Genomic DNA, 25,396 nt, shown 5'->3' with positions numbered 1-25,396 from the left:
AAAATCGATGTTTTTTTTTAGAATTATCAAGTGCATTAAGAATGACAACGCAAGAAGTATATTTAAGAATTTTTATTATTAGTAGCTACCTAATGATTTTTGGAATCATCTGAATTTCATTTCCGCAGAATGTAATTTGATGCATTTCCTGTCTCATCAACGGTAAATATGCATCGAATTTTTTCTTTATGGTTACGTTCCCGTACGGTACACATTTGGAAACTTTTAAATATAAATATTAACACACCTTGGTGAAAAACCGGTGCTCATAGTATCACAGACGATGATAACTTTTTTTGTAGTAGTAGTAGGGAAGTATGTCGTGCTTAGGCCAGCCTTCTGAAACCTCTTCGAAGGAGATATCCTAATCATACAGAAAATATACTTATTTAACAACTCATGATGATTTGCTACCTATTTATCAAAAGCAAGGCCACATGGAGTTAAGCCCTGTTATCAATACACATAACATGAAATAATTACAGTCGCTCTGTACACGCAGGGGCAATACGTAGTGTGTGACTGTAGCGAGCGACATGTAATTTGAACTACATTATAAAGTCTTAGACGTGCACTCACATAATTAGTTCTCATGCGTGTCATTATATGACTTTTTCAAATTATACACGATTTCAGAAGGAACACGCATTAGTCCTGCTAGTGGCAACTGTAAGGAGTGTCCAGTTGTATTGCTTCGTCCAGCAATTCAAAGCACCAACAAACGGTAATAGAAATTATTGACTATTAATTTTGTCATTACAAACAACAAGCTTTCCCTTTAGAAACGTGTTAATTGCATGGATTTATTTTCTTTTCATAGACACATATAGCCTATAGGTCTCTCCGATTCTGCATAAAAAAGAAGGTTGTCTGCGTGATTATATATATATATATATATATATATATATATATATATATATATATATATATATATATATATATATATCTTGATTTCGTCAATTTACATATTGTTAATTATCAATGGCGTAGATTTTTTTATCACATCATCCGTGAAACTAAAGTATAGAGGCAGGTTAATTTAATTATACTACATTTTTCTCATAATTATTACCAGTCCCTTAGATGGCTATCATGCCCCTAACATTGGTTAATATTCATTATATTCATTCAATATATTCCTTTTGCGTTGAACTTATTTGTTCCAGGACTCAAGGACAACAATGAAAAAAAAACCTGTTAAGTGAATGTCTGACCTTCTATTTTAAAACCGCTCTGTACAATTAGAGACCATGACAACAAGGTTGACACTTGGAAGCCATGTAGGCTTATACTAAAAAGATATTACTTCGACCTAGATCACCAGAGAATATGGAATGAAGATAATCACATGTAATATAAAGGGGGGGAACACCGATTCTCACAGGGTAGTGGTTGGTAAACAGTTGGCATACTCATACTGCGTGAAATCACACATTTATATTTTATAAAGAGTTTTCGTTCTCTATCATCATAACCATGTTAACATTTTCTTCTCATTCCTACATATATTCATGTATGTGAGGTTGACCAAGGTATATTTTCTGTGCTTTATGTAGCCAGAGAAAATAGGATCCTTCGAGTCTCGAATTTTGAAATAATTATTGATTAATTTCAGCAATAGAAATTTCGCAACTTTTTCGAAAGTAGGCAAGGTTTTCAATGGCAGAGGAATGATTGTCTGTACTACTCTAGATCACGTCTAAATGTCATCTTATGAAACCGAACTTGTGGAGAGGCTGACATGCGGGTGATCGGGCTACTTTGCGGACTCACGAAAATCTGAAATGGCACTTTTTTTTTTTTTTTTTTTTATCGCGTTGCGATTTTTACCGAACCTAGCCTTATATCATATCTGGTGTTCCGCAGGGTATTATTTTAGGACATTTTAAGAATTCAGTCTTTCATAGTGGTGTGATTACCTATCAGTCTTGGAAATAAGATTGCAGCTCAAGGGACAGATTGGTCTCCCCCTCTGCTTGTGCAATCTGTAGGACTTTCAATTACATCTCTTATCCTTTCTCTCCAGATATAGTACCCAGGAAAACAGTTTAATTGCATTATTTAAAAAAAAAGGAGAAAACATTCTTAATTAACTTTAGTACTATGTACCCTTTCCATCGTCCAAATATACCTTACCCATCCTGACAAGCCAATTACTAGCATTATCTCTTTAAAAAACATACATTTTCATTTCCCGTTACCTTGTAAGGACAACGCCCTTTCTATATTTTTATTGTACAGGGTGTCCATAAAGTCTGGGTACATCGGGGATTTTACTATTTATTTTTATTTTTTCTCCTCATAATGAAAATGTTATTGTCTAAGGAAGAACGAATCGATTTGGTACTCTTAAGTGGACGAGAAGGATGGTCTTATCGTAAAATTGACTTCTTTTTCTGGGGCATGCTAAAAGAGAAAGTGTACTCGATGAAGATTACAGATTTAAACCATTTAAGAGAACGCATTACCAGTCAGTGTGCTGAAATCGACGGCAATGCGGATCTATTCCATCGAGTTCACATGAATTTTGTAAAACGCATCAAATTATGCATTGAAAATGATGGAAATCATGTTGAAAATATTATTTATCAACATAAAAATTGAATAAAATTATTTTGTTTTAAGAAGTATTTGTTTTTACTATGTACCCAGACTTTATGGACACCCTGTATTTCATTATCAAGCCGCATTGTTCCTTTAACCATTGTATAGAGCGCTCCGCTGCCTTTCCGCCGATGTATTACATATGTAATTTCATTATTTGTATATGTTATTATCTTTAAATGCATGTCTCCGAGAAAACACAAATTCTTCCGGCCCAGACCCAGTTTCTCTCTGTTCAGGTAGGATACTACATATCCGTCCGCAGCCTCCTTTATAGCGCGTTTTTACCTGTGAGCCCGTGCTGGCATAAAGCCAGCTTAATCTTAAACAACAACAACTTACTCCCTGTTAGGCCTACGGGCTGCTCTAGGAGCAAGAGCCCGTGCTGGCACAAGGCCAGCTTAATCTCAAACAACAACGTCTTACTCCCTACGGACTGCGCTGCGAGCAAGAGCCCGTGCTGGCAAGCCTGGCATAAGGCCAGCTTAATCTCAAACAACAACGTCTTAAGGCCTGTCTACACGAACGGGCCTAATCGGCGTGCTCCGGGGATGACGGGCAAATTCTGGCGGGCTTACCCGTGAATGTTGTCCACACGGGTGGGGGTATGGAGAGGTGGGCGTGCCCGACGATGCCAGTAGTGTGTTCAGTGCGGTAAGATAAACATGGTGCTTACCGCAAAGAAGATATTGGGTAGCATGATAATTGCTTTGTGTGTGATGAAAAAGAAGAGAATATGGTGCAAAGAATGGCTCAGTAAAAGAAATGTATATGGTTAACGTACGTCTGCTAGGGTCGAAGATCAAGCCATCGGGCACCACCATGGCGATTTTGCTACAAGACCCATCGGGCAATTTGACGGTTTGCCCGTCAAGTGTGCCCGTTAGAGGGAAGGTCCGCCGATCAGGCACGGTCGTGTGGACGCATTTACTCTCTGGTCCTCAAAACCTCAGACCCTTTCGTATATCCGGAGACACTGCACACTTAGGTAAGTATAATTATTAATGCTGACATTTCCAGTATCTGCCTTTTAATAAACATACACAGTTCTTCTTCAGCTTTCGTTTCCGCAAGCATTCTCAAACTTGCATTTATTATAACTCTTGACTCTTGCAGATCGGGATTCTTTACTGACATACACCATATATAACGCAGAGTTGCCAAAAAAAGATGGGCATTGCTGGTAAAATAATCCCTAATGAACACGTGACGTAGCAGTCGTGCGAATAGGACATTTCTCTAAAGTGCCGAATGTTCAAAATGAGTTACTAACGAAAAACATGAAGTAGAGGAAAGATAAAACTATCGTACGAAGATTATCTCATATTCATTGAAGCAGCTCGTAGAGATGGAACACTAAAAAAAATGCTGGATGAGGATGAGTTAATCCAAATCGAGGGAGAGTCAGCAACTTACAGACATTGCTCTGATGGAGGTGATGTCGAAGGAACATAATTACTGTGAAATGTGTGATACATGGTTCCACTACAGATGTTCAGTTATTGAGGGCAAATACGCGGCCATACTTCGGAGTGACACCGTAGTATAGCTAAATCTGTAACAATTGCTAGAGGCCTGAACAAGAACACAAAAAAACAATTGAAGATGAACTTGAAGAAATAAAAGCAGACACAGAGATATTAGCAAAGTTGATTCAGGATTCGGCTCAGAAAACTAGTGACGTAATGATCAACATTGATGGAATTCAAAACAAAATTGACAATGTTGATAAAGATGTAAAGGCTATGACAAACAGATTGAGTTACATTAGCTCCAGTAAAAGCAAGATTATAATACAAACAAACTTCTTACAGTCTTTAAAGCACTAAAATATAGTGAGCCAATATACCTGAGAAACTGCTTAAGCTTCTTTAGACCAGAAATGAATATTGTGATCAGACATCCAAGTGAAGCATATAGGCTATTTGAACCTAGAACAAATTGTAAGGTCAAGCGAGAGAGCAATAATTGTACATTGTGCACCGAGACTATACACGAAAATACCACCTGGAGTGAAGATCATACAAGAAGAAACAAATTTGAAAAAGAACAGTAGACTTTTCTATTCTGTAGGAGCTACGATGCTGGCGAGAAAACACTAAAAGACAATTGTAAAATATAAGGAGCACCTTATTTTGAAAACGTACAAGGGCCTGCCCGAAAGGGAATTATCCCCGTGGAGGGTTGTACCAGAGCTCTATATACGGCTCTGGGTTTTACTACATAAAACCAAACAAAATGAATAAAGTGATGTTTTGTTTCACCATTGTCAAGATAGTATTCCGGTGTCTGGGTGTCAGAAACACCAGTGGAATTTACTTTATACATACAATTCCTCGAAATGTTGGTTTCTCTACGTCCTTAAATTGTCACTTAAAAGCTAGACTCTTATCGAAAGGTTCCTAGCTTGGAATAGTATTAGCAATAATGTTTCTTTCAACTGGAAGCTTCGACTTTCGTCTTCAGAGCTGTTGCATACCTTTGGCGGTATGGATTTTACATGTATACAGGAGAACTGGCATACGATAATCGAGCACATTAGCATGCAGATCGAACCCCAGTATGTGCCTTGCACAGATATTTATTTTTATAATTTGGCTCGGCTCTTTAATGTGTAAGAAACTATCTCCAAGAAACCAATGCACGAAATAACGCTGGTCATTAGTACGTAATGTCAATTTATGGCATTAAAGTACTCAAGAAAAAAAGCCTACTTCGAAGTTTTAGTTTTCTGTAAGATATAACTAACGTGTTGGCTTTGCCTGTCCTTTCGCCCCTGTTTTCTGTCAGCCCCCAGATCTTAAAAACTGCTGAGGTTAGAGGGCTACATTTTGTAATTTTGATTATCAATTCTCCGGTCATCAAACATACTAAATTGCAGCCCTCCAGCCTTAGTAGTTCTGATTTTGTTTAAGGTTAACGTTAGCCATAATAGTGCTTCTGGCAAGATATAGGACAGGTCACCACTGGGCCGTGGTTAGTTTCGTGGGTCGCGGCGGCATATAACAGAGACCACCGAAAGATAGATCCATTTTCGGTGGCTTTGATCATGCGCTGTAGAGGCTGTATAGAAAACTTGCTTGGGCCGAAGAAACCTCGGAGCATTTTTTTTTTTTTTTTTTTAACATCGCGTCGGCATCCTCAACCTCTTGAGAGAGAGAGAGAGAGAAACGAACGCTGAGATGCACAAGTACGAGGTAAGCTATAATGCTATACCTTCAAGCCCTACGATTCTTTGCCTTACGTATCTTTTTGACAAACAAAATGTCTCATCTGATGTTGGTTAGTTTATTAACTTTACTTGTGCTTTTTCATTTGTATTCATCTTCCTTCTTTTCTCTTGCCTCGCTTTTTTCTTCATTGCGCGGAGGAAAGGGAAGTAAAAGAATGGCTCTATTTTTCTTTTTGATAATAATGAACAGTGATACTCAGTTCATGACTTATTTTAAGTTTCTCTCTCTAACAAACATCAGACATATACAGAAGCAATTAAATGAGAGAGAGAGAGAGAGAGAGAGAGAGAGAGAGAGAGAGAGAGAGAGAGATTTCCAGTGAAAATTGCTAGAGGAAATTGATTCGTGAAAATCAGATGGGCAGCATTTGATTGGATTAAAGGAAACATTGAAATGACTCAAACTTCGGAAAGCAAGACGTTTAAAAGAGGTTTAATCTAAGCATTCTACTTTCCAAAACGCCCGGCCTAAGCCGAGATCTCTCCCGTACCAAAATTTCTTCGACAATCGCAAAAGAGAATCGCGTATGAAAGGCTTGGAATCATAGCATGCGTCTCAATTTTCTTCTTCAAGCAGTAAAATGTGCGAAGTGTCTGTAAACTTTTTACTATCAGTTTTTTTTCTGCTGGTAAGTTTCAAGTTTCAAGTAAATGCATACCACACGAATCTCTTGTCAACTTTTCGCTCAAGAAGTTATAAAAAATGACGACTGATAAAAAACCAAATCTATTCTAGTTGCCAAAATCCACACCCTCTGGAACTGTTCTTTATAGCAATAAAATTTGTTTAAGCTCCAAAACTATTCGGAAAAGAACCGGACGCTCATGCAAGAGCAAAAGAGTGGTTTTAATTTTTTGTTCTTTTACGAGAAATGAGCGGAAAGACAAAGGGATGGAAGAGAATTCCTCTGAAAGGCTCAAGTGAGTATTTATTTTCTCTTTATGTACTTTCGAGTGATAATCATAGGAAAGCTTTCACTACAGAGCGGCGTCATCTATCGTCAGAGAGAGAAAGGTATCTCGGTTTAGAACCGAAATAACTTTCTCTCTAACCCGGACGCCGAGATATTTACAATCTCGGTCGAGTCGCTTGTTAATCTAAGAGAAAATTGCAGTCAGTAAAGGTACAGAACTTGAATACTCATGCAAGGAGACACCAAACTGAACGGATGCAAAACAGAAATTACAGATTAACACTGCTTAAACTGCACGGAACAAGGTACACCGTATAGGCTGTAAACATCCCTGATCATAAGAGCAATTTTCCAAAGAGGATAAATAAGATCAATAATGTCTGTAATAAAACTTTGGAACAAATAGTCTAGTTCTCAAGGAGATTTAACAATCCCTATGAAGTCATCTCTGCTAGATAAAATTTAAGTAACCGGAATGTCGAAGTTCGAACATACTCACCAAACAGAAATGAAGACCAGATTATTGGGTCTACATAAAAACAGGAAGAGCTGTGTCTTAAAAGCGCTGGAAATACAGATCAGATTTCCTAAATGAAGACTGGTCAATTACAAGCTGAATATGGACGCCAGATACAAGCTAAATGCGAAGGTAAAAGACCCAGAAGACTGCCCCAGTGGCGAAAGCGGGAGAGAGAAGACAGCAAATGATGTCACTGATTATGAAGACCCTGCAAGGGGTTAATGCTGTCAGGACACCTTACGTGGTTCACTGCAAGTAGAACTTTGAACTTAGGGTACTTCACAACGTCCCTTCGGCCCCTAGCTGCAACCCCTGTCATTTCTTCTACTGAACATATTCTCTTTCTTCTGTCTTGCTTTCCACCTTCTACTAGCAATTGCTTCATAGTGCAACTGCGAGGTTTTCCTCCTGTTGCACTTTCAAACCGTTTTATTCTTAATTTCCCTTTCAACACTGAATGTCCTCATGGTTCCAGCGCTTGGCCTTTAGTCTAAAGTTTACGTTCTATTCCTGTCCATTTCTGATTTTGAAGAAATGAATTTACGGAGACGAGTAAAACCAAAACGCAATACTTGTCTGACAGTCTATACAGGCTATCAAAAGCCTTGAAGGTAGGTATGTACCAGGACTTCAGTCTAATAAGAGCGTAATCTTCACTTGATCTCTCTTTTCATTACATGTGCAAAATAGTGAAAACCCCAAGATCCACTCGATGTTTGTTTTGTGGTTACAATTAACCGGCAATTTTTGCTAGGTAAAAATAATTCTATACAAGGGCAACATTATGATTTCCAAGTCCAGCTATAACGTTATCTTCATTATCAAGCAACATAAGGTTCAAGTTACTTTTCGCTCAAGGCATCTTAGCTGGACCCTGGAGACTGCGTACCACCCTACAGTATTTTATATATTCACCGATTTTTTTTTTCCCGAGTTCTAAGTGTTTCACTAACTTTATTAGTCTTATACTATACTGATAAGGCAATGATTTAACACCTGGCTTCAGAAACGTTTGTTTCAGGACGGAATGAAATGTTCAGTTTTATGCCCTTCATTCTGACAGATTCTTTGATGAAGCAGCTGCCATTATCAAAGCCTGAAAGTCCAAACTGAGCCTTGTGGTCCTAGCCACTGGAGGGCAAGCCGGCCCAACTCATTACCAGTCCCAAGCCCGGATAAATACCTTACCAAAACCATATCTGTTTTGTTTTGTTTGTATGGTGTTTTTACGTTGCATGGAACCAGTAGTTATTCAGCAACGGGACCAACAGCTTTACGTGACTTCCGAACCACGTCGAGAGTGAAGTTCTATCACCAGATATGAAACAACTGTGAAAGACAGAAGCAGCTTGATGATGCTCTTTAAAAACAACGACCCGGACTAAGGATTGTGATCAGAAGAAAATGAGTTGTGAATGACAGAAACATTTTGGGATATATATATATATATATATATATTATATATAATATATATATATATATAGAATATATATAATATATATATATATATATATATATATCTATATATATATTATATATATATATATGATATATATCTATATTGTTACGAAGTGCCAAGTATCTGGTTACCATTTATCAATTATTACCTCACCAAAAACCAGACACCTGAACCCTCATAACACGTTTAAACGACTGAATACTCTAAAGGCAACAGTGATCCCTTAACACTTACCAGTATTGCAGAAAATCAGACTAAGTTCATCAAAACAGGTGTGAGGTAATCTTGTAAGTAATTAAATTAATCAAAGGGCATCACTCCATCAACAACTTTAAAAGTCTAAGTATTTCCCTGATTTCAGAAGTCTAAGTACTTCCCTGGTTCTAAGTCACTTCAAGTAAATTGAAGGAAAGCAAATCAATTACCACTCTATGTTTCTACCTATCATCAATATAATCATAATCATATATACTGGTATAAAAATTAAAACACTTATAAAAATTTTAAATACAAAAATTTATTATTAAATTCAAAATTTATAAGTGAAATTCACAATATCAGGGAAAATTACTGTTACTTGAAAACAAAGTAAAGTTTAATTAATTCTTGAATCAAATTAAGTAAAATTAAATCAAAATTAATTTATCACAAAATTCAAGAAAATTAATTCAATCAAAATTCAAAAGTGTTAGGCAATAATTGAAAATTTGAAATTAATTCACAAGTGCTAAACAATAATAAAACTTGAAAAGGATTCTAAGTAAATGCAAATTAATTCACAAGTGTTAAATTTAATTAAATGTGCAATTATTAAGCAATGAAAAGAACTGAGTCAATTTAATTGTGAATGCAAATGAAAACAAAATAAAAAGACACACTCCAATAAGAAAATGAACAAGTGCACAAACAATGGAACAATCACAAACACAAAAATACGCAATGTGTAAAAGTGTAAATCTTTTTCACTCAAAACACTATAACCAACAGTTTTTACCAAACCTTCACAACCATCTGTTATTAGTTAACCACAGTTCCTATCAATTATTAGTTAACCACACTCCCTATCCATTATTAGTTAAACACAATTCCTATCCGTTATTAGTTGCAACTAATAAAAATATAACACACTTTACCTTTTTGGTATACCAACTTCTTTCTCTGCTGCAGTCTTGTCTTACACAATTTCACAAAAACCAGGCGCCGTTACGAAATGATGTTTGTTCAGATTCCACAAAAGAAATTAAATAACACTAAATAAACTCTAAGAAATATCAAATATGAAATTCTCACAAGTTACGAGTGACCAATTTACGTTACGTTAATATAATCTCAATGATGTTGAGGGAGGGAGAGAGAGAGAGAGAGAGAGAGAGAGAGAGAGAGAGAGATCTAACTGCCTCGAGGTTCTATGATCTAATAAAATCTCTTTCCTTGCGAAAACTGGACAGAGGTGACAAAAAACATATTTGGCACGAATGCTTCCAGTAGCTTTGAAATCTGACGCAATCTTCATAAAGAAATATGCAATCTCCACGTGGGACTCGGCAAAGACATACGCGTACAAGACAAGTCTATTAAAAAAAAAAAAAAAACGTACTCTACTCGATCGAAACGGAGGCTGAGCGACAATTAAGATTGACATGTTTTGATAACAACACAAGACTCAATTCTCTCGCTATCACTCGTGTTGATAGAATAGGAAAGCAAACGGATCTCGCAGACCCTCTAATACATAAAAGTTAAACATTCGTAGTTTCGAAAAGACAAAGTAAATCTCCCTCTCTTTACATTCTACGTTAATATATACATTCTTTTACAACACGTAATGCGAAATCTGAACACACATTTTAAAACATCCTATTCTAAGCTATCTAGGAATCTGAAAAAATGTTGCATAATTCTACATAACATTTCAAAGAGGGGAAATATGCATTTTGAAAGAAGCAATATATAATATATATATATATATATATATATATATATATATATATATATATATATATATATATATATAAAACTGTATGGGGCAAGCAACCTCATCCCGACCGACTTCATGAAAACCAGGTTAGCACCAGCCATCTAAAGCCAATTCTTGTATTAGTATATATATATATCTATATATATATATATATATATATATATATATATATATATATATATATATATATTATCAACATATGTTAGTTTTAGCCCTGCTTGTTATGCTTTAAGGCCTATGCACAGAAGTCATCCATTTACTATGTGCATCTATGCTTTTTTGCGTCGCAATTATAATCGATTCCCGGTTTCTACCCTTACCTCTTCGTGAATCTACTTAGTACGCTTGTATTAGTTGCTTATTTTTATTTATTTATTTCATATGGCCACTACACTGTGTTGTAGTGTATGTATATCTCATACTGACAATATCACTTTCGTAGACTGGTCATCACAAAGAAAATAGGCCAACATTTTCCATCTCATCCTGCATTGTTGAGAGTCAGATAGAATGCAGCATTCAGTTAAATTCTCTCGGAATGAGACAATAAATCCGCTGACGAAAATATTTTTAAGCTGAAGATACCTAACAATCACAGGGATGAATAATAAAAACTTGTATATATGAAAAGTCAAGTAGCTGCGGTGCCTAAGATCGTCTCCGCGTATCTGTGTTTGTAGTCTCTGTGGGCACTCACACGGGGCGAACTTAACTTTCCTTTCTTTTCTTTTGTGCTGTAAATCTTTTAATTCAAACAATAAAAGATTTAGGAAGAAAACTTCCAAAGCAGAGTAGTGCTAAAGTTGCCAGTTCGTAGTTAATAGGACTGAAAAGGGAACCAAACTCAGGCCTCAGATATCTCTTTGATCAGTCGCTGAACGGACTCCGGCCTGGTTAGCTTTTCCGTGATTTGGAAATTGGTAGAACATTTCTGGATGGCATTACTGTTAATTAACACACTCTAACAGACGTTTCAGAACGAAAGACAAAGCTGACGAGTTCTAAATTTTTAAAATGTTACTGTTGTAGCTCTGCGAAAATAGATGAAAACTGTACGATATCAACATTTTCTAAAAACGGAAAATAGACCTAGCAGCTCAGCCTGATGAGATTTAGTTTGATTTCGTGAATATTTGACTGATATTTTTGAAGGTTAAGAAAAAGTATTTCGCATCCAATGTTCAAACACTTCAAGCGAGATTAATCTATTTTAAGACGTTAGAGTACGTAGGTTGTGCACTCTTCTTCTGTTTAGTAAGAAATAGCGAGATAAAGGTTCTCTCTAACTCGGCTCCACAATGTTGAAACGAGTGACAAGAACCATCATGTTGGTTTGCCTTCAGTTGTTGACTGGTAAGTAGTTCTAGAATTCTATTCTATAAGCACTTTCATTGACATTTCTCCCTTTTTGTATTCGTATTTTTATGTAAAAAAATGGGAAAAAATATAGCACCATCAAAATTGGTAAATAGAAACTGACAAATAATTCGTATTTTTTAATTCAGTGAATGTCTACAGGGCGTTCATAAAGTCCCAGTACCATTACAAGCAATAAATGCTTTTAATGGTACTGGGAATTTATGGACACCCTGTATTTCATTCAAATCTGGGTGCAGTGATTGATTTAGGGTTATATTTTGAACATTCAAGTTATTTTAACGTGAAGGCACAGACAATATCACTTGTTAGCAAAGTTAAGTTTTCTTTATAAGTGGAATGTTATATTCTTTCGTACACATTTGCTTCCAACTAAATGGAAATTCTTAACAAATCACGAGCCGGGCAATTTCTCTTGCATTCTTATTAACAGAACATAATAAAGAGAAGTCTGAAATATTTGAAAAAAAAGTCTTGTAAGTTACTGGTAAAAGTTTTCAATAACGTTACCCATCGCAAAAATTCAGTTTCAATACGATGAGTATGGAGGGGACCCTGTTTTTGTTAAAAAATGTTTTTGCCAAAGTAATGTTTTCAAGACCACAACGTTGCTTTATCTTCTTTAAAAAAATGTCTAACTTTTGATTTCTCCAGGTAAATATTTTGAAATTTTCCAGCTGCTGGGATAGATAAAACTTACGCATATGATGGCAGCGAGAATCACTTATTTCACGAACACTTTCGGCTCTTAAAACCTTCCCTTGGTGTGCCGAGTCCTATATCGTTGAAGAAGGGTCATTCAGGCAGCTATGAACACTTTTCTATGGGCCAAGGCTGGACCTAACTCGATCGAGTAAGATCAAGCAAACTGAGGAGTCTAAACTAAACTTCATATCTGCTGTTGCTGATAACCTTGTCAGTTATCATGCTAGATAACACCTAATGTGTTTACAGTTATAATGAGGTTCCGTTTTCTGTTGCTTTATCATGCGAGAAGGCAATTTGGAACTAAATTTCGTAGGCAGTAACCGCCAGCGTAAAGATGCCTTAGAATTGGCTTCGTTTTTTCAAGAAAAAGCAACATTTGTCAGAAAATAAACCTTATACAAAAATCTTCATCCAGTCTCTCGTGTGTGTGTGTGTGTGTGTGTGTAGAGAAGTTGAGTGCATTTGTGATTTCGCAACTTAATTTCTTCTTTGACCGGAAAATGGTTTGTCACGCCGACACAATGTGCTTGTATGAAAGAGTGATTAAATATTTCTGACCATTTTTTCCAAGAGTCATTCACAGAGCTCGCAGATGGTATACACTCTATAGCAGATTCACATCACCGGTGCATCTGATGTCTAGGCCAGTCCCTTACGACGCTCCTAATTGGCTCTTGATAAAGCAATCACGGGGCTGGAAACTTTCAGTCTCTCTCAAGAGTTTACATAGGCAGGATGTATGTTCCACCTCTCCAGAGGGATACGTATTTCAAAAAACATCCCTCAGGAGAGATGGAACATACATCACCCCTGTATGAACTCTCGAGAGAGACCGAGTCACTGAGAGTTTCCAGCCCTGTCATTGGCTTATCAACAGCCAATCAGGAGCGTGGCAAGGGACTGGCCTAGACATCCAATGCACGGCTGATGTGAATCTATTATAGTTATGCAGACGCTAAACCATGCGATTCATAAATGTGTTTACCGCGCCAAATGTGAACTCGCATAGACTAAGATAGAATTTTGTATTCGGATAAAAGATTCCTAACACAGGCACATTTACCCATAAGATCCTGATGAAGAGCACATTCGTGCTTGCATTTGTAAACACGTAAGACTATCTGAGAGAGAGAGAGAGAGAGAGAGAGAGAGAGAGAGAGAGAGAGAGAGAGAGAGAGAGAGAGAGAGAGGCGAGTATACATTACTACGTATATTTTTTCATTAGATGATTCTTATTTTTTGCTACAAAGAATAAGCCGACGTCGCAATGCTATATATATTACTTATGGTAGGTGTTACTTACTACCAATACCCTAGAAAGAGTAAAGCAACCTAGACCACAAAATTACGTAATTATCGTATCTTAGATAAGTCAGTTTACAACTTGTGAGTTTTGATACTTCTATTTTTCCTTCCCGTTTTAGCCACTTGCAGTACCACATCAGAACAGTTGTCCGCGCCATTTGAAAGAAAGATCTCAACAGAGGTAAGTATAATGGTTACAGTTGAATGTTAATGTTATTCAATTAAATGTGAACAAAAGTGAGATAAAGAGCATTTGTGCTATTTCGTTAGAAACGCGTGATAAAACTGGCAAAGTCCTTCCTTGTTAAAGAAAGAATGGCTGATGTGTCGTGACTGAACCTTATCCGGACTTTTCTTTGGCGATCTGTGTTTGGTTCGGAGGCCCCATTAAAAAGGGCGCTCACACCTCATCCTTTCACTTCTTGTTCGAAAGAAATACAATAAATATTCAATGCATGATTTCGACACCACACTCAGTGGAAATGAGCACCTCAGCGGCGTGGTTGGTATGGTATTAGCGTCCCACCTCGGTGGTCGCGGGTTCGATTCTCGGCCATTCCATTGAGTGAGAGATGTGTATTTTTGGTGATAGAAGTTCACTCTCGACGTGATTCGGAAGTCACGTAAAGCTGTTGGTTCCGTTGCTGAATAACCACTGGTTCCATGCAACGTAAAAGCACCATACAAACAAACAAACACTCAGTGGAATAATAACAACAATCATGGGACGAAAACATGAAGCCCACGGCATGTTACAACTGTCCTTTGTTATTTTTTTTACTTCGTTATAATAGAATTATCATTTAGCAAAATTAGTTTCTCATGACGGATATTTTCAAGCTCTTGGAATACAGGGAAGACTAACTGATCCTTTCTTTTTGTTTCTGTTTTCTAGGATCTACAGGGTGGGCCATATAGCTTACCTTGGAGAAAATCCCTCGAGCCTCAACTGGTGTTTCGACCCCAGCCACATAATCAGGGTTTTCTGAAAACTCATCATGGGGTGATTCTAGGACCCAAACAACAAAACGATCGACTAGTGTTATCAGAGGCCAAAGAAGAAGATTCCAGTGGTCAACCTGAGCGGACGAAGAGAGCGCTCTCAGGAGAACCGACTCCAAGCATTGAATATCATTTCAGTCCGTTAATATCACTAAGGTCTGGTTTCCCCGACGATGAACATGAAAATGAGACACACTGTACCCGTGAAAAATCGAAAAATCATAACGTCCATCACAGAACAAAGAAAGATGCGAGTGATGAAGATCAGCTGACATCAGAAACTTCTCAAAGTTCTGCTGATCATGCCCTTCAACCCATATTTCCCTCTACGTCGTCTGAAAACGAACCTATTTTGTCACTGAACGGGAAGCAAGGGGAAGCATTTCTTCTAGAAGTCAGCGAATCGCCCCTGCAGCCATCACTTACTCTCGTCACATCACCTTTCAAGGAACCACCACCACTTCAAGGTCACGTCAGTATTCCCCATAATGAAGTTCCTGACGTCAGCCGGCCAATCAGATTTCAGCACCCTATTCCACCAGTCATAACTGCAAGTGAACTACCACCAAACAAATTTCAGGACAGCATTGTCCCGAACAGACATCAGGACAACGCTCCGATATCTCTTCCGCCTTATGACCATGACAATCACCCCACAACAAAACAGAATCCAATCAGTATTGGAGACCCAGCCTTCCATGTGGAACCTTCCCCTACAAAAGAAAGTGCATTTCTGAAACTGGAACCAGTTCAGGCAATTCCAAATGAACATGCAGAGAGCGCTATCAGTTCATTGGATGGCCCAGGTGTATTGAGAGTTCATCGACCACCTGAAACTGTAACGCAAATCGACTCTTTTATTCAAAAGGATCCTGATACTAATCCCTTTGGGCCTCCTGTCTACATCCCCTCGGAGGGTGTCAAGCTAGATCTTGGTTTTCCAAAGCAAACAGAACCAGCAACATACCCTCTGGAAACAAAAGATAAACTTCATGATCATTCTGACACTGATGACCATATTTTGCCTCCTCCTCCTCTAAGAAAAGTTTCAACAGGTATTCTTGAGCCTAATTCAGGTGATCTTACAAGCAGGAAGAACCCTGATATTTTGATTCCATCTACTGACACTCACACCTCTGCCCATTTCCCCACAGCACTCCCACCCACGGAGGATGCTATAATAGAAGGCCAAGACCAGCCTCAAATTGACCTTGTCAGTTCATCCGCTCCGTATTCGACTCTTTCAGAAGTACCACACTTGAAAAACTTACCCGCACTTCTACGTGGCTCAGAAATTTCGCCAACTCCAGGCCCAATTGACCCTCCTCTTCAGAAGGAAATCCCTTTGCCTCCATCGAGAGAAATTCAAATTGAAGCTTTCCTGACCAACACGAATTTCCAAGAGCCGTCACCCTATTTTCAGGCGCCCCAAACTGCCAGTCCACTGATCACGCCGTATAATCCCTACACGACGCTTTTCATGCCCCAGTTCGGAGGAGGCGTCGGTATTGGCGGCGGATCACCTTTCAGTTTGTTTCCGCAAGTGCCTCTTTTTAATTACCCTTTGATCGGGGGTAATTTCTTTAACTAATTCTATTGAATGTAAATAAGTTTTCCGTTTGTATGAACAATGTTACAGCACAAGAGTCATGAGTTCAGCTTATCCAGTAAACTGAATAATTTTGTACATGGTGTAAATTTAACTCTTATTATGAAATGGAGAGCGTTGGTTTGGTACTCCACATTTTATTTATATGTTCCCTCGTTATTTTGATAAACTATTCTTAAGCCTCTGAAAAACACTTCAGTCTGTATAGTTAAAGAAAAAAAACACACAAGAATGAATACATTAACTATCAGCAAGTAAAACCAAGTAAAAAGTTAGTAACGACAAAAGCTTTTTAGTTATTCACATTAAAATACAAAAGTATTGAGAGAGTAAAACAAAGTAGATAGAAACATTATAAACTTCACAGCAAAAACGAATGATAAGGATAACTGTCAATGTCACGATTCTAATTTCTTAAAATAACTTTGATAACTAAGAAATTCTGAATAAGGATTCTTCACTGAAGTAGTGAAAACCGAATGGTTTTAGAGTCTTCCGCCTGTGATACAACTTCTACATGTTCCCGTATTAGTAATTGCCTTGGCTTTACCAGCAAGCAACCACTACAAGAAGAAATGCGTGTTCTTGTCTTCTTTTCCAGGCTGACTTCTTAGACTGCCCAACATTAGTGGTGCTACAGGAGTCACTCTTAGTAAGCTTAATCAAAATTTGCTTTGTCAACAACCTCTATGTGCCAAATAAAAAAAGTGTAAAGCAAAATAATGCAATACTTTTACTCTAGAAAAAAAATTGTGTTTTTTTGATATAACAAATAAACAGTGAAAGACACTAAAGCGCAACTTCTTTTCTATTGAAATCCAGAAGAAAGGCTGGCGATTGTTCGGTTAGCCGGCGGTTCTACTCCCCGTAACCTGTTTAATTTCCTTTTCATACTCCTGTGCATGAAGACCTTGCAATGTTTCGATTCTTTATGGGGTATACACGTTTTCTGTGTATACTCGCTGAAAAAAAGAAGTTTCTTTGTTTTTGTTTAAACAAAGAAAAACAAATGAACTTTCAACAGTTCTTTAATGTTTGGTGTCTATCTACGACCAAGGACTCTGGAATTTCGCTTGGTCACGAGAAACAACTCTTCAGTTTTCGAATATGTTTTCAGAATATTTGTTCTGCGCCAAATTTGTTGGTCGTAACCTTGAAATGAAAAGCAAAAAGAGTCCGGTCGAGATATATATATATATATATATATATATATATATATATATATATATATATATATATATATATATATATATATATATATATATATATATATATATTGTTTTATTAATATCTGTTACTTCTATTATTGTGAAATTCAGTGAGATTCCTCTGCGAAAAGCATGACTTTTTTTCTTCCAAAAATAACTTTGAAATTAAAGTTACAGGAAAGGCCAGTGACTTAAGCCAGTTGGTGACTTACTATGATTGGTGTTTTGATTTTCGATAAGTCGGGAGTTCGCACAGCCCCTGGGATGTTAAAAGAACCCTTTATGTCAGAGAAATAATTCTAGAGTGTGGGGCTCTGTGATGGGGCCTTGTGGAACCTGACTGACGTTGACCTGAGTACCTTGAATTAGACTGGAGCAGGAGTATAGATAGGTACTGTAACCGAGCATCTTTGACTTTTACTGAAGTCTCTCCTGAAACATCGAAGTTTTCTATGGTTAAGATGTATTTGCTCTCGTTTCCTAAACTTTAACGTGGATTATGCAATGGAGTTCAATTCTTTGTATAGCATCCGGGTTTATAAATCCACTTCAATTCTTACCCCACAAGACAATTAGCGCAACGTTTGGTGAAACCGATCACACGGGAAGCCACGTGCGGGAAGCATACAAGTCCAACCAGCTAGAACAAGAGTCGAGCAATTGAAACTGAAGGAATATATCTTGCGAAGAAGGTTAGTTGTGCGCATTTGAAAATACGAAGTCCCATTCTAATTTCCATCTCACTGCATTACTGAATAATTCATGCACCAAAAACACGATCGATAATTCTACTTTTGCATAGATAAGGAAGCACTACAACGATCTAGAAATTCCCAGTGAACACACACTCACAGATGAATCATCTTGAGACAGGTGACGGACAACTTAGACGATATGGGAAGATGCGGAAAATGTTGAAACTATTTTTTGTATCCTCAGTGACAAGATTGAGATTTTTTTTTATCAAATGAGTGAACTTAAAAAAATAATAGATAAATGAAGGGGATAGTAATCTTATCAGTGATCAAAAACCATCTTGTTTATGAGGAGAGTTGTTGCTTTTTTCCTCTTGGAGAGAGAGAGAGAGAGAGTTTGGGATTCCTGGAGATAACATCCTTGTGTGAGTACGACTCGTCATGTGACGAAACCTAGATTATGAAGTCATTGTGACGTCAGAGGAGAGAACCATGTGATTTTTAGGAAGTTTATAATTTTTGTACCAGTGACCGGGATAAACCACATGACGTCAGCATTACAAAACATGATGCAAGAACGAACTCTCCTCTCTTGTATATACATTATTAGTTAACTTCAAACCCCTTTCATCGAGGGTGATGCAATGCACTCATTCGATTACACGGATTCACAATACTTGCCCAATAAAACACTTAAAACGAACACAATATTGTGCCGAGAAATCCCGAATTCTGCAGTCGAAGAAACAGCCATTCTTTAAAATTTTGAGTGCAAAAAAAAAAATCCATAGAAATGAAGTAATTCTAAATATTGCACAGTACTCACAAGGATGGGCTCAGGTCATAACTGTAACGCCCTTGCTCATTTTTGCAGAAATAGCTCGAGACATAAAAATAGTCTTCTAAAAACAGTTACAACGTCCCACTATTAGATTATAAGCGGGTCTCCTACGCATAAAATCTGTACGTGGCTGGCAAGACCCTCTTTCTCCTGCTTTTGGTGTTTTTCCCAAATTTTCCTGCAGATTTATGAATGACACTCGATAATGTAAGTATTCTTTACATTAAAAAAAAATATATTATCTTGATATGAATTTTCTAGTTACCAAGAGCCTGTAAAAGTTGTATTAACATCTTTTAGCCAACAGATTGGCACCACTACGAGGCTCTGGTGAAACTCTGCCTTTCCAGTTGTTGCGTTTGACGATTGATTTTGTGAATCAGCACTGGGGTCCACTCGGCCGCGTTCTAGCAAATAAGTAATCTATGCTTCGAAACCATGATATGCTATACCCATTGACGCTAAACACAGGGTTCGAATGTTGTTGCAGGTACTATTTTACCTTACAAGAGAGAGAGAGAGAGAAATGGTAAGCAAGCAATTGTAATTAATATGCATACTGGCTTTTCAAATAAAACCTTTATGTTACAAACGCTTAAGAGCTTTCACTAATAGACCAAAATTTTCTTTCCGAGTCATACGGATAGGATTTGCAGGCTTGTACGGGGAGGGGGGGCGGGGTGCAGAACGACCGCCAACCCCCCAAAATTTTTGTGGCCATTCTTTTCATTGAACTGTACTTACAAAGTATAAATAACAATCCATTGTTTATTTGGCAATTCTTTTTTTATTTTGTTATTAAACATTAAAATCATTCTTTAGTAGTAGGAAATACAAGAGTGATAATATAACTAAAATACATTTTCAAATGTTTCATCTTGTATATACCTATATATGCAATGCCATTTATAGAAGAAAAGGTCCGGTTTTGGAAAAAAAAAAAAAAACCGTCCCCCCCATAAAAAAAATTGGGTATGGGCCTGGACATGCGTCCAACCTAAGTATCTTTAAAGAGAAAGCACCAGTTAGAGCAGACTATGAGAGTAAACTGAACGACAGACGGAATAAAACGTACGATACGCTGTGAACCATCACCGTCGACATTAAAAACCGTCACCTGTGGAAACATGTAAGTAGAGACCTTCGCAAAGGCGCCTGGATTTGCTCACCTCGTAAGCATTTCCTTACCTGCTAAGAAGATTAAATCAGGAACGCGAGCGATGTGTCTTCTCGAGTGAGATTTTCGCACTTGTTCAGGTCACACAGGTGCGAAAGGAAATGGTAAACGTCGACAAGACGTTGGAAAGAAGAAGCAACACTGATGATACGATACGAGAGGTGTGCTCGATGGTTAGACAGTTATTTTTCAGGCTTTTTAAACAAGTGTCAGCAGATGGGCTTATTAAACACAAATTCATCATGCTTTGCCCAGCTTATTTTTATTCTCATTTTTTTAAAAAGCAAACTGAAATTTTACTTTATTTTTTAAAGAGAAAATGAAGTCTGTCAGGCACAAACAACTATTCGGCTGAAGATTTATGAGGAGCTTTTTCAAAATGTGAGAAGGGTTTGCTCAACAATGACTGGCGCTTTTTTTTTTCGTTTTTGCTTCTTGTGACGCTGGAGTTTATCCTGCTCTCTACAGTCACTAAGTCAACTTTGTTATAAAAAGTCGAGATAATTTTGCGTCTACTAAAATCCTCTGTAGATTTGACGTCAAAACATGACAGGTTGTTGGGTTTTCTCGGCACTCTTCGTAAGTACGTTAACAGCCGTATATATGTAAGTGTTTACATAATAAAAATATGGAATGTTAGTCATATATATAAAAGTCTAAAACTAAAGAGGTCAACCAGATTGCTTGCAGGAATGTGATTAGACTAGTGAGACGCTAAAGATGACGTATACAATAAGTATGTAGGCTAAGATAACATGCCGTCACCTGTAGTCATTCAATTGTTTATAAACATTAGTCCAAGCTCCCTGCTTGAGACAACTACCCCGACCTCCTTATTCAAACGGCCTACGTGATCTGTAGCGTGTCTCATTCGATTGTGTGTTCGTATGAAACTATGTCATTGTATGTATGTTCATATGTTCGAAACTACTGTCTGTTCCTTCATAACTTGTAACAGAGATGGTAGACAGGCAGAACAGAGTTAGCTATCGTCATTAGAAGACCTGTACCTCTTTACCTAAGCTTTATCATGTAGAGGAATAGGATTAGCCATTATCATTGGCAGAAGCGATCAAGCTATCGTCATAGAAGACTTGTACGATCATCCCTGATCTTCATCATGTAAAACTTCAGAAAATTATACTATTTTTATACCTTGTGTTTTCTACAAGAACCTCACCGAACCATGAGTTTAATACATCGTCGTAAAGATAATACCGACTTCGTAAGTGATCTACAAAACCCCAGACACTCCATTGAAGATGGAAGTGCAATACCAACCGACTTAGCGTATAGATTATCGCTAGTCTAACATTACCTCATAGGGCGCCTTATCATACAAGGCACAGCCCTAATATTGGTGGCAGCGGACCAGAAGAACTCTACGACGTCTTACGAAGAAAAAACAGAATAATAAATCATGAAGTCAACGACGACGAAAGCAGCAGATTCTTCAAGCAACCTAGTATCATCATTAGTGAGCGACTTCAGAAAACAACAAGATTCGTCAAGCAACTTAGTATCATCGTTAGTGAATAACTTCAAGAAACAAAACCGACGTGTCCTTTTCCTACGGCAACGGAAGCTTCGTCTCTCATTAGAATCATTCAAGAAAACATCGTTAGTGAGCGTTTCCGGCACTGCAAGAAACAAACCGAACGCGTCTGCAGCATCGGATTTTCAAGGGCTCGAATCATCGAAACAACGCGCACGGGGGAAACTGAAGCCAAACCAGGTCGTCCACTAAATTGAGAAGGAGGACCAAGGCCGTGTGTCGTTATCGGAACACCGTGACTTCCCACAAAAGCAAGCTAAGTACAATTTTTTATTCATTTGGAGTAACTTTGAGTGTTTCCTTTACAGGTAGAATTTCGTTATTCCTGTGGCTGAAGTTACGAGACATTCTTAATCTTACTTTTTTACAGAAATTATCTATATCATTGAGATTTCGCTACTGCGAGTTTTTATCTTTGAGTGTCTGTTTCCAGAAGTTCTACTGAAATATCATAATCATATACTATGTTAATTTTATCATTTTGGGTGATTATTAATCCCTTACGTAACAAATCATATTAAACAGTGAATATGCGTTTACGCAGTGGACGTCTGTATTTATACAGATGCATGGATAGGGTCGTTAAGCACCGTAGTGATTAGAAAACACACAAAAACAAGTGGAACACCCGTACAAATCTATATAAATTAGAGGTAACACTATTTCGGGTCATGACAATAAATGCTCCTTTGCAAAGTCCCGATCGCAGTTTTAGCCTTGAGTTTTTGAGTTATATAAAATATCGAACCTCAATGACTCAACTTAACTTTAAAAATACGGCTGGATTGCAAGGAATAACATGTCTGTAAAAAAACTTTCATCAGCTAAATGCGCTGACCAGGATCCCTCACTATTTCAAATTTTAGCAAAGAATGAAGTACAAACAGTTAATATTGAATACAGTAGAGATAACTTGTCTTATTAGTAATCGCTCAGTTCCTAATAGTTCGTCATTCATTGCTTTATACGTAACCAGCAACATATTGCTAAAAAAACACAATACGTTGCCGATGGTAATAAAGAGAAGGATCCTAATTATTACAAAAAGAAATAGAAACGAGCCCTAATAGAAACAGTAGCCCGTTCAGAATCAAACAAGCAAACTCGGTGACTGTGTCACCTAGTCAAGCGGTCAAGGTTAGTCAAAAAACTGCCGAAGTGTTCAAAACATAGCAAATTCCACACAATAAGCGACTCTAGCAGAGTGGGGAAAAGCGATGTTGGTTCATACAATATCTTTTTGAATTAAAAAGGATTTTTACCTATGAAACACACGACCGTATAAGTAATCAGAGCAGGTTTTGTTCGTTTTAAAATTTTAATACATTACGTTTAATAATAAATACTTGGTGGATTAAGCCCAAACTGTACGCGCCGTAAAAATTAGAATATCTTGTTTTATTTCTTTAATACACGTAATATCTTGTATTTACGGACTCACCGTCTGTTGTTCGAACTTCCCTAATGAGAAGTCCGGATAAGCGAGCGTTTACAGATACCTCTATAGTTATAAAAAAACATTGATCTGTATCTAGTGTAATTGTAAGATTCATCTAGGGGTATACAAAATATTATCTTACATCCTGCAAAATAAGGCGTGTTTATCAAAGGAAAATCCTATAAACCTTCAAACATAGTAAAATCCGTTTGAACAAAAATGAGACAGTTAATCAAATAATAACTTATATAAAGGAACTATACATTTGTCTCATAAATCGTAACATTGTTCAAATGACCCAACAGAATTCTCCCACAACCGCAGTCGTACTTTGCACGCAAAAATCTCGAGAAGCATGCACCCTCGAATGTCTTAGTGCGTGTAAAAAGACTTTGCTGGGAAATGAAATTTTTAATCCTTCCCGACACTCTGAATATAACGATTTCCGCGAACAAAGCCCTAAAAGTATACATATCGTGGATACAGAAGTTATAAATATCGCATTTTTTATTGTCGCTAATTTTTAATCACGCCCAACCAGTCGTGGATGAATCTCTCTGATAATCTATCTAAAGTAATATCCGTAAAGTCATTCAAGCAGAGGTGATTCAGCAGAAATTTTTTTTTATCTTTCACCTGAATACCAGGAAGTTTCTCCACTAGCGAGTGATCTCTGGGAGAATAACGGATGGCATTGAAAACAAAATACGGTCTAAGGACAAACATAAAGCTATATACGTACCTTCGTGTAGAACCCCAATGAAATTTCAAAATAGAAATAAATGACGACGTTGAAAAATGTTAGTAATAAGGAGTCATTAGGAAATCAAATAGCCCATATAATTTTTCTCTCAAACGTCATGTCATAAAGGATCGGACTTGGCGTATCTGCGTAGATTCTGTCGCTTAAACAAGGAAACGACTTCCGATAGTTTCCAGTGCGATGTACCGACGACATCTTATCTCTGTTAGGTTAGAATAAATTTTTTTCACCAACTTGGACTTACTTAAATGCTTTTACCAGATACCATTACCTAAGTGATTGTACCTCATACACCGTTTTCAGCACACCCAGGGGACATTATCAATTTTTACGTATGCCTCCGGCTTACGTTGCGCCCAATTACAATATAGTGTTTGGACTTTTAGGGGATAACCTACATGCCTATATGGATGGTCTTATAATCTTTTCTAATACCTTAGAAGTACATTCACATAAAGTAGAGCTAGTGCTACAGAGACAAAGACAAATAATCTCAGAGTAAAATATCTAAATGTGAGTTTTTTAAAACCGAACATGTTTATCTAGGTTTTATGTGTCTGGTCAAGGTCTTAAAAGTAGTCCATGGTAAGGTGTCGGCTATTCATAACTTTCCGGTACTTATTAACGTAAAAGGGGGATACAGCACTTTTGCGCTGTAGTGGGTATTACAATCGTATGTAATTATGTAACTCTTCATCATGACAGCTCCTTTAACAGATCTTACGAAGAAGAGCGTAGATTTATTATGGTCTGAAAAAGCATCAACAGGCGTTCGATATCTTAAAGCGGAATAATGCAGCTTACCTAACTTAAAAATCCCTGATTTAAATAAGGAATTTTTTTTATTGCAACAGACGCCTCAGACCAAGGGGGTAAGAGGGTACTACTTCAGTAATATGATAAACAGTTCTTCCCTATAGCTTTTTATTCACGTAAACTAAAGCCCTTTGGAAAGTAAATATGCAATAATAGGCAAGGAAGGGCTAGGTATCTTTAACACTAGTACATTTT

At 37.3% G+C, this 25,396-nt stretch overlaps 3 protein-coding genes across 6 annotated transcripts in view; 2 read left to right on the top strand and 1 right to left on the bottom strand.

The window, feature by feature from the left end:
* The window catches only part of LOC135220819 (uncharacterized), a 106,486-nt gene extending 93,532 nt beyond the window's left edge, over positions 1–12,954 (bottom strand). The window contains exon 1 of one of the 3 annotated variants that reach the window (XM_064258358.1): positions 12,785–12,954. The gene's annotated coding sequence lies outside the window, so the exon portion shown is untranslated. Of the gene's footprint in view, positions 1–247; positions 370–12,784 lie in introns of those variants that run through there. The other 2 variants (XM_064258359.1, XM_064258354.1) reach the window with 2 other exon arrangements.
* On the top strand, positions 488–17,448 carry LOC135220818 (uncharacterized). 2 transcript variants are annotated; one of them, XM_064258352.1, is made up of 3 exons: positions 488–724; positions 14,217–14,278; positions 14,993–17,448. In XM_064258352.1, exons 1-3 carry the CDS (start codon positions 607–609, stop codon positions 16,688–16,690), a joined length of 1,878 nt encoding a protein of 625 aa, XP_064114422.1. In that variant the 5' UTR covers positions 488–606; the 3' UTR covers positions 16,691–17,448. The 2 variants fall into 2 exon arrangements, with proteins under 2 accessions (XP_064114422.1, XP_064114423.1); XM_064258353.1 differs by lacking the exon at positions 488–724 and adding an exon at positions 11,511–12,060.
* A 1,138-nt stretch (positions 17,449–18,586) lies between these two features.
* LOC135220816 (phospholipid scramblase 2-like) overlaps positions 18,587–25,396 on the top strand; it is a 126,267-nt gene continuing 119,457 nt past the window's right edge. The window contains exon 1 of the mRNA XM_064258347.1: positions 18,587–18,608. The gene's annotated coding sequence lies outside the window, so the exon portion shown is untranslated. The remainder of the gene's footprint in view (positions 18,609–25,396) is intronic.

Source organism: Macrobrachium nipponense, chromosome 2 (genome assembly GCF_015104395.2).
Source record: "Macrobrachium nipponense isolate FS-2020 chromosome 2, ASM1510439v2, whole genome shotgun sequence".
Taxonomy (NCBI): Eukaryota; Metazoa; Arthropoda; class Malacostraca; order Decapoda; family Palaemonidae; genus Macrobrachium; species Macrobrachium nipponense.
The sequence above is the reverse complement of the archived record's forward strand: the minus strand, read 5'-3'. Positions and strand labels throughout refer to the sequence as shown.

Bases quoted from the DNA above. Each gene is read 5' to 3' on its own strand.
- LOC135220818 (XM_064258352.1), top strand. From the start codon at position 607: ATGACTTTTTCAAATTATACACGATTTCAGAAGGAACACGCATTAGTC. The intron at 725-14,216 runs GTAATAGAAATT...TTCCCGTTTTAG, and splicing joins ATTCAAAGCACCAACAAACG to CCACTTGCAGTACCACATCA. The intron at 14,279-14,992 runs GTAAGTATAATG...TCTGTTTTCTAG, and splicing joins AAAGAAAGATCTCAACAGAG to GATCTACAGGGTGGGCCATA.